Genomic DNA, 13,799 nt, shown 5'->3' on the forward strand with positions numbered 1-13,799 from the left:
TACATTAAGCACTTTCCTTCCAAAAATCTGTGTAACAAATTTGCTACACAATTTTCTTTTGTATAGCAAAAAAAATGATTTTGTGTAGTCATGTACCGCAAACGCAAACTGATGATTATTAAAAAGTAAAACCTGGGGGTCAGGGCATTTTGGTCTGTCAGGTGGGGACAATCAACAATTTTTTTAATGCAGCCTAAGAATAAAAAAATTAAAATATGTACAGCCAGAGGAAGACCAAATTTTGTGACCTTCCATCATACATGTACGTTGTAGTCTAGGACCTTTGGTTATTTGAATTTGACTTTGTTTTCAGTTGAAAAACCTCGTGCAAGTAACGATACACCTGCAGCATTGCTATGTTTGATCACTAACCATGTGCATGCCATCAACCTTGGTCAGTAATCCTACATGTATGGCTTGCAGAGCTATGGCTACATCTATGATTAATGTGTCTCTGGATATTTTCAATGGAGCAAAGACATAGGCCTAGCTTGGTCTACACAGATTTACACTGTGAGTCTGGTTTGCAGTCCGTCTTCTGTGTATCTTTCAGTGTCGCAGCACAGAGGCAGGAACCAATCTCATGCCTGCTGCACGTTACATGTACTCCACAGCGAACTTTCCAAGTTTCATGTGCTGTCTGCTTACCTACACGTATACACGTACGGTACATGTATGTTTCGTGCGTGTGGTCACTGTTATACATGTACAATAATCACATAGTGGGGCTTATCAGCTTATTCTACCAATAATTGTACAGGTAACCATTTGTCAAAGCTCTCCAAAGATTTGTTTCTTATTCTTTGATTAGAAATCTCCATCAAAAATTCTAATGCAAATTGCATCTGGCAACTGTGATGTACAATGTACATTGTATCAATTTGGAAACGAGCTGCAGAATTGACCCCAAACCAGTTACAAAATGCGAAGCAATACAGAGGAAATCCTTCACTGGTTTACTTACAGGTAGCCCTTAAAAACCCATTCCTTGTGTTTGATATCAACTGTTATACAAAAATCACTGTAATGGTAAACTTAGGATATTCCAGATTATAAAAGAGATTGTTTGAAAAATCCTGAAATCAGGAAAGTCCTTATGTAAAAATCCTGAAATTAGGAACAAATATCACCCACATTTTAAGTCCCTTTCCAAAACACTCTGGACAAAGTATCCCAAAACATCTGACATGCAAGAGATTGGGAAAATCATTCAGAGCAGAAATAAAACAAACCCCAAAGGTATTTACATGTACATAAACCACACCTAAATCCACTAAAAGCCAAAGGCACATTCTTTGTGTTTGATGATAAGCCCATTGACAGTAATGGCAGCTGTGCTACAGAGTAATGTGCTTGTATCATTGAAAATCAAGCGCAACAACAGACTGGATTTTGACAGCTCTGGACAGCCTTGGATGAAAAAGATCAACACTAAATCCCCAAGCATTTTTGCCTGGAGCATTCCTGAATCCTTCACAATCCTCCACTCTCCAGGAAACCTTTCCAAAAGTATCAAGCCCAATGTGAACAGTACCAGAGCTCCATTTTCGTCTCAATGCTTCAAAATCCACCAAAACCTCCAGATAGCTTCTGATGCATCTGAAGAAGGTATAGGAGGGATGGAGATCTGGAGTACACAACTTACATCATCACTGCCCTCTGTAGCGCCTCGTTGCCAGACCAAGTTGAAAGTGTCGGTCTCGTAGTTGGCCTGCTTGGCAATCTCCTCGCAGAGGTCCCGTGCCGTCATGCTGAGCGGCAGGGTGACCGTGATCTTGCAGTTGTTCCACTGGGGGTTTGTGGTGTCCCGGATTATGCAGAGAGCTAGTCGCTGATCATCCCCATGGCAGAACTGCAGCATAACCCAAAAATGGAAACCACAAAATTGAGATCTATCAGACAGTTGCATGAAATATGACTGTTCAGTGTGTGACGGTCGTTCACTGCGTAAACCTCATTCAATACGCACTGTTACTGATTCTAAATGGATATAACTTCTATCCCTCCACTGTGTGGGTAGGAACATAAATTTATAGCAACTGTACCAACAGGTACATGTATGTACAGTGTATACAGCACGTACAACAAAACTGAAAAATATCCACACACTTTTTTCACACAATTCGGAAGCACCAGTATCGAAGACGAAAGAGAGTCACGTGAATTTCGTGCTATGATTCTTTTTACTGTGCCTGGTTTGATGCGGGAGAATACTGTACCTGTAAAGTGTTGTAGGTAAACAAGAAAGGAGTGGAGTTAAGTTTCTTCAATCCTTTCAAGCAACTGCCAGAACAACCAGCATGACTCTTCAAGTTCAGGCAAAGCCACGTACAGTCAACATCTGTCTTCACCTGTCGTGATTTGCTACATTTCATGACTAAGCAACAATCGAAACCCCAACTGCTGTGTCTTTTCCCCGCACACACACACACCCCAGTAAGTGTGTATTTGCCTGCGACTGGGGACCCCCTATTGTTTGTACTTTAACTTTTTTAGAAGACCACCTGTATGTTTTGTACACAGTTGTCAATCGGGGACCCTCTGTCAATCGGGGACCTTATTGTCCTCTATTGTTCAGGGTCCCCATTGCATGCAGAAACAAACTCACACACTCAAGAGTATAAATGTCTTCAATCCTGGACTCCCTATTGTTCCTCTTTTGTTCAAACTTTTTCGGAAGACCTCCCATATGTTTTGTACACGTTTTCCAACCGTGGACTCCTCGGCAACCGTGGACCCTATTGTCCCCTATTGTTATAGGTCCATGATTGAAGGCGTTTACACACTCTACAGTGTGTATGTATGACACGCCTGTACACAACCACACACACACACAACCCGAGCAAGTTGCATCCCTTCTTGTCCGGAAAAGATCACTTTGGGCAAACTGAACAAGAGCTGTCTGGGGTGATTCTATTGCACCTATTTTGTGCAGTGCATAGAGAGGATATTGACCTGGAGTTTTGGAAACAAACAGAGGAGTGACGATTTTTTTCCAGGCAGCTCTAATGGAGACCTTCACAACACATACATGAACATGTACAAGTATCATGCCCTCCCATAACTTCTGCTACATGTACCAAGCAAGAATCAAACAAATGACACATTCTTTGTGAGCTTTCAGGATGGCAAATGCCCCATGCAAGATTCAAGTACATGTGCCAGTAGGGTGGGCTGGCCCGTAAATGAATGTACATGTACCTTGCTTTATAATCCTGCAAAAATCCTCTAGAATGCCTGGGTGGATATTAAGCCATCTCCGAAAGCATTGGGGATAGGTTGAGGTACATGAATGCTCATATTGGTATGTTTCTCTTCTTGCAGCTAGTGGGGAACAAATGTGCGTACATGTGGGTTTCAGACAGTTCCCTTTGATAAACAACTGTTTATAAAGGGGAAGGGGTTTTTGTTCAGTTTAGTTCCATGTCCATGTATGTTTTGGGAGGGGTTCCCCTCCTTCTTTTTCTTAGTCTGCATCATCTACAGGTTGGAGGATGAGGTAAACAGAATGAAAGGTGTAAGGGTATCCGTAGTTAATTCTAAATGTGGAATGTATGATTCTCATTTCTGAAAGACCCCTATTTTTGGCTCTAACGAAGGCAGAAAAAGAAACTTTTTAAGGCCACTGACCCCGTCTTTTGTCCATCTGAGGGGACAAAACCCTTTTTACATGCTGCTGACCCTGTCTGGAATTTCCTACCAAAAAAAATGATAATTTTAAGAATTTCTGGGAAAATCAAGACTCTCCCTTAATGTAAAAAAGAATATGAGAATCACAGAATTTACTACAGCTGCCCTAATATGTAAAAAAACATAAGTTGCTCCGATTAGGAGTGAACCTGTGAATACATTTGGCAAATTATTCGGCCACTAGGAATTTATGGCTTCCATATTTTTAATTACAATGGAAACTGCACTTTCATATTCATAACTGTAAATTCAAATTGCCTTTATTACTGTACATGTTAGTACATGTACACATTCTAAACCAATCATGCAGGCAAGGTCATTCTTTCTGGTCAGAAATGGCAGAATGCTTACCAGTACATGTAATAGGAAACGCATACGGTGTAAGCCATGTACATGTAAAACAGTCTCCACACAATTCAGTCTACACTTTTGGAGTTCATTTGTTTTGGGCTGTCAGATTACTCAAGTCATGTACATGTACATGTTGCCTACATACCGGTACACCTACTCATGATTTTTGGCATCTGAAAGTATAAAGTGTGTCAACGTTAAGCACTATTGACAATCCCTGAGGAAAAGGGAACCAGAATGTTGGTTTCTGACTGGACTGTTTCCCCCTCATATTTCTTGGAAATACTGGTAACTGATCCCATGTTTGTGAACCGACAATGTCCTGGACTTAATTCCCTGCAGAATTTACTACTGCTTGTAATCTGGCTGCTGTTGAGCAAGATATGGCTTCCAAGACACTGCATTTTACCAATACTTTTGTGCATACATGTAGTGCTGAGGAAAAATTAAGACAAAATGGGTGTAATTAAGAGGCAAGAATCAGTCTGCACTCTTATCAATGTTTCACAGCCATAAACAAGCTACATGTATTTCAGTTGAGACATTGGAAATTTAGAAACTGGGCTTATGTGTTGCATACATGTATCTTACATGTACACCATGAAAAGTTCTATTTTTAGTGTCAAACTCTTGTATGCTGAAGCAGTAAGTGTCAGTGTAGAACAGCCAGGGATTTGTGCAAGGTTAACACATCAGACATTTGAACATTTCAGCACTTACATGTATATGTATTTATAAGGCAGTGCATAACGAACCATGAACCAGTCCTTGGCTTACGCACGCCATATGCTCTTGCTACTGTCACAGCAGCTGAACATGCACAGTGATTGCTTTGGGGGGCTTTGAAATTTTACTGAGACAAATTCTCATTTGGTGTCATGCTTACATGTACAGTGCCATTATTTTCATGGGTACTTCAATTAAATCACAAGTGTATGTACATCTATTCACAAAATGGAATTCAGACTTAGTACAACCTACGACTGTGTTCTCTTAAAAATTCCAAGTGCTAAGCAAGCACTTGGTCAGAATGGGTGAATTGAACAACTACATGTAAATGGTATCAGTTCACTACTGCCGGGCAAAAAAAACAAATTCAATTGCGACAAGATGAAAAAAGTGCACACTAAGGTTGTACATTTAATGTTGGTAATATGGTCTTTTAATGTAGTCTTATTTTATATATGTATTTAATATTGTACATGTAGCTTGTGAGTTGTAATGCGTACTTGAACATTATTTTTGGAATCTGTACAAAAAAATGCTATGTTATTATTATTATTACTCTAGTCATGCCAGTGGTCACAATGAAATGACCTACATGTATCACTGTGAGTTAGCCATGCCCCTTAGACAACCCCATGGAATTTTGTACATGTACACTGAGTTTTGTCTCAGATTTTGCATGTCCTGTGTGCATTAGACAAGTTGCGTTGACTTGATTCTACATCGTAGGTCATCTGTGTCAAAAGCCTTCTAAATTGTACACCGAGTTATTCCTACTTATTTGTCAAGGCTCTGGAATCTGGATACCCTTAGAACCAGTATGGGGCTCCATGCACTGCCTCTCTGAATCTCAGCACACAAGAGGTTAAATGACACAGCCATGACAGTCCTCACACACTGCGCCACAAACGGTTTCATCCCTCTGTAGGTTCCTTCCTTGGTGCCAGTCGTGTAAAGCTGTGTCAGAGACTGGGGGGGTGAATTAAATCAAAAAATTGCTCTGCCGTTGGTTCCGACAGCTTTGGGGGGGGGCAGGACTGCTGGACACTGCATTACACTCGGGAGCACTGGTCCTGACACAGAGGTACAAGGTACAGTATAACTTACATTTCCTTACACCCCTTAACCCTACACCTCCCCAGTCATAATGTGGGAGGAGGGTACACGTAGTCCGATCTGTACCCACAGAAAACTATGCACTTTCATTTACACCTGTCCAATCTACATGTATATCTGTTACAAAGGTAGAGCACGCAGGACACAGGGCAAGAGTACAGTTGTCAATGGACACCACAAAGCAATGCTATTTAGAGTGATATACGATATTTATATTCTTGAAATTTTTGTGGCGCCCATCAAAAAAACACCGCAAAATCGCTTCAAAATGAAAAAAACTGCCTAAAGACCTTGGTTCGAGCCATCATATTGGAACCACTTGTTGCATGCATGCTGCACGCACTGCATGCACCATCTTGATCACTACAAACCCTGTTTTCAGGCTAGCTTGACTGCTACTGCAGACCTATTCATGGACAGGGCAAATCGCTGGCTCTTTCTGATAACGTGACCTCAGAAAGTGTTGTCATCAGAAAACCCAAGTGATAAAAAACCAAAATTCTGTGGCATGTCACACAGAACACAATCTGCAAAAGATTTGCCACATAAAGGTACACCACTGAAGTGGTTGATTTTTATTTAATAGTAGAAAAAAATCTTTAGGTAACATAAAACAACAATAACAAAATCTCAGTGAGATGATTTTTTGTCTGCACTTCCATAGTCATGTGTGCAAAGTGCAGCCATAGCCATTCATTGACAATCGAAGACATGTTTGGACTGGCATAATTGGAGATCACAGAGTCACCAACAGAGTTTAATGATAGTTTAAAAGTTCCACAGTTCCTTGCAAGTACATGTATGTCATTTTCCAATTTGGCCTAATCAGTTGACATTTTTGTTGTTTTTACCAAAAATGTGAACAAAAAACATATTGAGGTGACCCCAAATACTAAGTGGCAAAGGATGCCAACATGCTTAGTTTTTCACTTTGCCTTAAATTGGTGAAATTTATAAGTATGCTGCTCGTCTACACCACACACAATGGAAGATTGACAGCTTGCATTGTCAGCAACATAACCAGTTGCAATGCAGCTCCTACATTTTCTTGTACTCCTGTCACCCCCAAATGATTTCAAGCCGTGCACCGCGGTGCTATGACTGGTCACTGGTATAGATGCGATTAAGCCCTCCCAGTCTGTGCCCCCCTTCTGAAAATCTTGGATCCGCCCCGTCTACTCCAAGATCATGAAGACCATGAAGATACATAGGGCCAAGTTGTTTCACACAGATCTGGATCATGATCCCTAGCTGGTTCGTGCTACCCATGAAGCATGTTCTGGCAGGTTTCAGTGAACCAACGACAGATTTAGTTCTACTGAGTGGAGCGTTAGTATTCGATTTTGGACGGGATCGTCATACTAACGCTCCACGCCCGTACGTATTTTAAGGTGAAAACGGTTCTCAAAGTCCAAAGACTCACCAGAAATACCTCTATCACCACCTCCTGGCTTCCATAAATGCCAATGCCAAATGGTTGGGGCTTCAATAATTTTTCTGACTTCAAAATCTGTCAAAATCCGACCGTTTTTGCTCGACACACGTACAGCCACCTTTCACCGCCTCCTCCCATTCAAATATGGGCATGTAGAGTTTCTGGAGCAATAAGTCTATGGACGAACATGGTCCTCCAAGGAAACCGCAGGAGAGGCCCATATGTAGTCAGGGCACAAGACGTATTGACCAGGAAACAGTCATTGGTAGCAGTCCCAAACATTGCGATCAACAAGTCTTGTGTCCAGACCACATAAAGCCTTTCATGCGTACGTCTTGGAGGACCATGTTCATCCATAGACTTATTGCGCCAGAAACTCTACATGCCCATATTTGAATGGGAGGAGGCGGCGGAAAGTTCAAGTGCTGTGCGCGTGTCGAGCAAAAATGGTCGGATTTCGACATATTTTGAAGTCAGAAATATTATTGAAGCCCCAACCGTTTGGCATTGGCATTTACGGAAGCCAGGAGGTGGTGATAGAGGTATTTTTGGTGAGTCTTTAGAATTTTTGAGAACCGTTTTCACCTTACTATGCCAATATGTATGGGCGTGGAGCGTCAGTATAACGATCCCATCCAAAATCAAAAAAAGAGGAATACTAACACTCCATTCAGTAGAGCTACGACAGACATGACAGATCACTGATTGTGACCCGGATCCATGTGAATCAAACAGGCCCATGGCATAGGCCTATTAACAGTCATGACAGTGTAATTGAGATTAAGCCTAGTATGCACTCTGCCTCGCTCCATGTCTCTCTGCTGTTCCAGCATGTTCAAAAGTCGTGGACATAACACTGACATGACTGACACTGGAGCCGCAGCAAAGAACTCCATAGCCATGATACCAGTGATAGCTCTTGGGCCAGGGGTACAAAGCGTCAATGAGCATTTTTATATCAAAATAATGTGTTAACATATCCTACAATGTCCTATATATCACATGTCAACCAACTCTGCACATGACCAAATGACGCACAATGATGACAAACGACGTTGGAACATGAACATGTTTCATTAAATGATCACTATTTTCACGACTTTAGCCTCGACGGTGTTATGTTTCAAAAACTCACCTCAAATGGCACAAGCTGTGTGGGGTTTACAGGGACCATTCTGTCATTTTATTTTGGCAAATGGGTTTTGCTCTGACAAACTTTTCAGACACTATTGTCTACGGTTTTCCCCGGAAATTGTAAGTCCCACCACCCCGTTTCAGTGTTTAAATGACGAAGCTATCCCCGTACTAATAACGCATAGCGCAAAAACCTTGTGCAGAGCGAGCCCAAAAGGTGCGTGTCTCCAACGTAATGTAAACCACATAATGTGGCTCAGTCAAGCCCAATTGGGCGCATACATATTTGTAAAAGTTCTGTTTGCAATTTAGTGGGGGGAAATCACCATTTATTTCCTCATAATTAAACAAAAAATTGAGTAAAATATAATGTCTGGTTTACATTATTTCACTGATTTTAGCAATACTTTTCGTTAAATTGAAGGAGCTACAACACATTACCGATTATGTCTAGTTTGAACAAGCCTAATCTGTTCTTGCCCTTTTGGTTCGAGACCCCGTCGTTCGCGATGAGGTAGTACTAGGAACGGTTGCAAAAATCCACTCAAATCAGCCCTGTAGTTTCATAAAATCGTTGAAAATATTACTTCACTTGTATTTAGGAATTTATTCGAAATCAAATCAGTATAAATTGAAGTGTCTCAAGTAATATGAATGGCAAGAGTTGCTTGATAGTTTTCACCAGGCTATCGCGACGTGGCTGTTAACCTTCATGTTAACATTCATAGACTATCGTCAGATCGTGGGAATAGGATGTCATGACCGCAACACATATGCAGTGATTAATAGGGGCCTGGTGTTGATATTGTCGCGAAATGTCAACATTTTCTTTCAGACATGTTCATAATTCCATCTCATTGATTCGATTGGGGCCATTATAGTTCGCCAAGCAAGTTTGCCATGTTTGAACATGTTGAACTGTCAATGGATTCCTAAGTAGGTTGAACATGTTGAATATCACCTGCTGAATTATCCGAGGTCGGAGGACGTCTACTAGGCCTGCATTGCATTGCCACTAACGTCCAGGGTATGAAAGTCCTCCTACTACGCAAATTTTTTTCAACAGTTTTTCTCACATTTTTACCCAGTGAAGACAGCTCAAAATGTCATTCACAAGTGCCTATCCCCATGGCAATGCTGTGTTTAAGTTACTAAATACGCCCACGAACAATGTATTTTGCAGGAAAGTTTGTGAAACTCCACGCTTTCCATCGTGATTCGTGATCTACATGTATATTACACGTACGTCTAGCAGGGTACTCACGTGCATGAAATGCATGGTAACCAAGTGCCCCTTACGCATGCACGGAAGAGTCATGGGTGTGATGAAGTCGTAGGTACGGCCGTGTCCGAACGGGCTTCCAAAATATGGCTAGGTCTATAGTCTGCTGGTCTCCACATATTTGCAATGAAGCGAAGACCTAGACCTAGCTCTAGACAACATGCACAACTGACAGAATGTGGGTGCGCTCAGACTGAGCTTGGAGGCCATTTCGCGCATGCGCAAATGCATATCGCACGACCATAGGTCGTTAATGAATTTCAACGTAAAGCATAGAGTTTCGCAGAATTTCCTGCAAAATACGTTGGTCACGGGCGTATTTAGTAATTTCAACACAGCATTTATGGAATTCAGGATACAAGGAACTTGGGAACGACATTTTGAGCTGTCTTCGTCAGGTAAAACTGTGGGAAAAAACTGTTGAAAAAAATTTCGCATAGTAGGGCCTAGGAGGACTTTCATACCCTGGACCTTAGTTGCAATGCAATGTAGACGTCGTTCAACATGGCCTATGTAACATAACCATTATCACCATGTACATGTAGCCTACACTGAGAACTCAAATTCACTACTCTGTCATCAGGCCTATTTCATGTGAAATACTTCAATCCAGTAGTTGACATGGAGTCGCAACACGCTAGGCCAGTGGGTGTTTTTAATTGAACTTTTTTGAGGTGAATGATCCAGCAGCTTAACACCTTATTTTCAATGAATATTCCTGTGCGCATGGTGAGAGTAAACTTGAGGTGGGCTCTTGAAATGCTCTGTGGGGGAGTTTCAAAGCATGTGTAGTTTTCAAAAAACTGAGATTTTTACTTGCCAATCGACGATCACACTGTTCATGATGTTTTTGTTTATTAGGCCGGCCACTTACCAAGTTTGCTGGCCGTTTCGGTTCAACCATTTTCGGAGGGGGGGGGGATTTCTGAGATCTTGCAATCTGTCACAGCTACACAGTGCAGTGCATGTCCCAATGGTATCAGCTTACAGGTCACAGCATGCAAGGACGGTCGTACATTGAAAACAAAGATGTCATCCCTCTGCCACCAAAAATGGTTGAACAAAGATGCCGAGCAAGCCTTACCATTGGTCGGCCCGACACATGGGCAATTCGATAAACACAAACGGCATGAATGGTGCAATCATCAGGTGGAAACGAGAGATAGGTTAGTAAAAATCTCAGTTCGTGGTGATTATTTCTTATGTTAAAGGTTTCAACAATACCTTTTCTAATGCTACAGTAAAGTAACACGTGACACGCTGTATGAGGCTGTGGAGCAAGTCCTCAAGGGGAGCCAAGAAAAGAAACGGGGCTTCCTGGAGACTGTAGAGCTTCAGATCAACTTGAAGAACTATGACCCACAGAAGGACAAGCGATTCTCTGGCACTGTCAAGTATGGCGTCCCATCCTGCTCTGTGACCTGTCGACAGCAGCAGGGAGCATGCTGAGTGAAATCGCACAACGCTTTTTTTTTTTTTGCAGGACCTACACCCAGGGTCGTTAAAACAACTGGGGAGGCATGTTTATGCCAACAAATCTAAAACCTCTGATGACCCAAACCCAGGGTCTTTAAAAAACTGGGGAGGCAGTTTTATGCCGACAAATTGATGATTAATGTTGAGGGCAAACGCCTTCATCGTAATGTAAGAGACAAAATAACATTAAGTATCACAGCATGATTTTGGAACAGTGTACTATCAAATGTATCTATTTCCCATTTGTTGGATAGCAAGCTTAAATCCCAGTACATGTAGTCATAAAAGGCAACAAATGTCGAGTTTCACTGGCAACGAAAGTACAATGCAGTAAGAGCTTGACAACCCATGGGGCACAGCTGTCTGATCTGTGATGAGGCAAGTTTGGCATGTATTATCAGAGAGAAAAAGCATGGTGAGCAAACTAATTCAAGTACTCTGAGGTCAGCAGTGCCAAAAAATTCATTACATTGAATTCTCCAACACTATGTGGTGTTTCCCAAACAAGCCCCCGTCTCTCGCACAGCCATTTATTGCATGGCCATTTCTCACCCAGGTTGAGGACCATTCCCCGGCCCAAGTACAAGGTTTGCGTCCTGGGCGACCAGCAGCACTGTGACGAGGCCAAGGCCAACAACATCCCTTGCATGGACGCAGAGGCCCTCAAGAAGCTCAACAAGAACAAGAAGCTTGTCAAGAAACTAGGTGAGGCGAGCGGAAAGTGGTACATGTATTGGTTTTTGCAGGATTGAAGATCTCATGCATTACAACTTGAATTGGAGCCTGCTATTTAGCAAATCTTTTGGAGCAAGTTGAAGCATAAAAATTAGCCCATTGACTTGCACACTGAGATAGATACTTGTTAAGGTTTTCAGCAAAAATGCCGAGGGATTACACTTCTAAAGGCTGTTTTGCTTGTTTTGTCCTATTTGGCTTTCTTTAGCCAAGAAGTATGATGCATTCCTGGCATCGGAGGCCCTCATCAAGCAGATCCCTCGTCTGCTGGGCCCCGGACTCAACAAGGCTGGCAAGTTCCCCTCTCTGGTCACCCACTCAGATCAGCTGGTCACCAAAGTGGAGGAAGTGAAAGCCACCATCAAGTTCCAAATGAAGAAGGTTTGTCTCAAGATATCAAAAAGGTTTTTCATATTGCAGATGTCATATTGCCATCAGTGGAACACCAAATGCCAAACAAGGGGAGGAAGTTCCTCTTGACTTGTTACTCGGGAGTATCATCAATTGAAAGCACATTGTGCAAATCAACCTTCCTCTGAAACGAACTTTCTTCGAAGTTTACATTTGTTCTTGAATAGTTTTAGAATAACATTAGACTTGCATGTTTTTGTTCTTATTCTCATCAACCAAATCAATACCCAACCGACTGGCGCTTGTCACCTCGTTTCCATTGCAGGTGCTGTGTCTGGCCGTGGCCATTGGTAACGTCTCCATGAGCGACGACGACCTGGTCAGCAACATCGCCTTGGGCATCAACTTCCTGGTCTCTCTGCTGAAGAAAAACTGGCAGAACGTGCGCTCGCTCTACATCAAGAGCACCATGGGAAAACCCCAGCAGATTTACTAAGACCACTACCCACATCCCCACTGGCAAATAACGTCTGCAGGAAAGTGGCTCCGACTGCTGAAGTAAACTTAGTAGTCATCAATTGCCACAGCCCCGACTTCTAGTTGATAACTATTGACTAGGGCTTGTCCTGTTTGATTTATCAGTGAAGGAAGTGAAAATGAAAACCTAATGTACATCATAAAACTCAAGTGAACGTCGTATTTTTGACATTTGTTTGTCTAAACTGTTCACCTGATAATCAGCAACCAAGGTATTTCCTCCACGATCATGGTTCATCCAAATTTGCAATAACTATGATGGCTTCACTTTAAAACTAGTGCATGACATATTCACGTAAATGACCAAGATGATATCCCTTATTTCATTACTTTTAATCATCAAATTTAATTCAGATTGTATTGAGAGAATATATCATGTACTGGTGCCCCACAAAAACACCCCAAGTCAACACTTACATGTACATGTACCACCAAGTTGAAACTGCTGGAGCTGAATAAAACAAATCGTGCAGAGATGAAAGCATCTGCGAGAATCGTCGTTCCATATATGGCATCTTTTGTTCTGATTTGTTCAAAGTGATACGATGCTGATGAACAAATTACAAATTGTAACGGCCAACAGTATTAGATATTGAATGCATACAGTAGATGTTTTCGTATGGTCATCCTTTAATTGGCTGGGCCTATATACTGCAGGAATTAATTCTTCAAAATGCAGATCTTACTACACTGTAGTGCGCACCGACTATGTACGCGTACATGGTGTACTGTACACGGTGTAAATGTCGATTTTCACGGCCCCATCGATATCAGTGGGACTCTTAATAGTGTATTTCATGGTTGTGACAATGTCATCCAACTACATACATACATGTACAATATTAGCAACCTTTATCGGGTTGAAATAAATTGGCATTTTGCAAGTGCCAGGTATCCAATGAGACTTCTAATACATCATCCACCTTGAGCGGAAGCACCCCCTCATCGATTGAGAAGAGCTATGTT

The 13,799-nt window shown here is 41.9% G+C and overlaps 2 protein-coding genes across 10 annotated transcripts in view; one reads left to right on the plus strand and one right to left on the minus strand.

Moving 5' to 3' along the window:
- usp47 (ubiquitin specific peptidase 47) overlaps nucleotides 1–13,799 on the minus strand; it is an 88,521-nt gene that overhangs the window by 23,361 nt on the left and 51,361 nt on the right. For 2 of the 8 annotated variants that reach the window (XM_022250262.2, XM_022250260.2), the window contains exons 1-2: nucleotides 2,220–3,417; nucleotides 1,646–1,852 (exon numbers count right to left, since the gene is read on the minus strand). In XM_022250262.2, the coding sequence (XP_022105954.1) occupies nucleotides 1,646–1,852; nucleotides 2,220–2,375 (363 nt within the window). In that variant the 5' untranslated portion in view covers nucleotides 2,376–3,417. Of the gene's footprint in view, nucleotides 1–1,645; nucleotides 1,853–2,219; nucleotides 3,427–8,453; nucleotides 8,637–13,799 lie in introns of those variants that run through there. The other 6 variants (XM_087134606.1, XM_087134605.1, XM_022250263.2 and 3 more) reach the window with 5 other exon arrangements.
- On the plus strand, nucleotides 8,900–13,327 carry rpl10a (ribosomal protein L10a). Of its 2 annotated transcripts, XM_022250273.2 has the most exons (5): nucleotides 8,900–8,966; nucleotides 10,976–11,128; nucleotides 11,767–11,915; nucleotides 12,154–12,326; nucleotides 12,622–13,327. In XM_022250273.2, the coding sequence occupies exons 1-5, from the start codon at nucleotides 8,962–8,964 to the stop codon at nucleotides 12,790–12,792; spliced, it is 651 nt and encodes a 216-aa protein (XP_022105965.1). In that variant the 5' UTR covers nucleotides 8,900–8,961; the 3' UTR covers nucleotides 12,793–13,327. The 2 variants fall into 2 exon arrangements, with proteins under 2 accessions (XP_022105965.1, XP_022105966.1); XM_022250274.2 differs by lacking the exons at nucleotides 8,900–8,966; nucleotides 10,976–11,128 and adding an exon at nucleotides 11,142–11,378.

The sequence above is a fragment of the Acanthaster planci genome, linkage group LG03, assembly GCF_054643075.1.
Source record: "Acanthaster planci isolate LZ-2023a linkage group LG03, COTS_SCS, whole genome shotgun sequence".
NCBI lineage: Eukaryota > Metazoa > Echinodermata > Asteroidea > Valvatida > Acanthasteridae > Acanthaster > Acanthaster planci.

What these genes read in the sequence shown, in the direction of transcription:
- rpl10a (XM_022250273.2), top strand. An exon ending in CGATTCTCTGGCACTGTCAA is followed by an intron (nt 11,129 to 11,766) that starts GTATGGCGTCCC and finishes TTTCTCACCCAG; the next exon opens with GTTGAGGACCATTCCCCGGC. An exon ending in TCAAGTTCCAAATGAAGAAG is followed by an intron (nt 12,327 to 12,621) that starts GTTTGTCTCAAG and finishes TTTCCATTGCAG; the next exon opens with GTGCTGTGTCTGGCCGTGGC.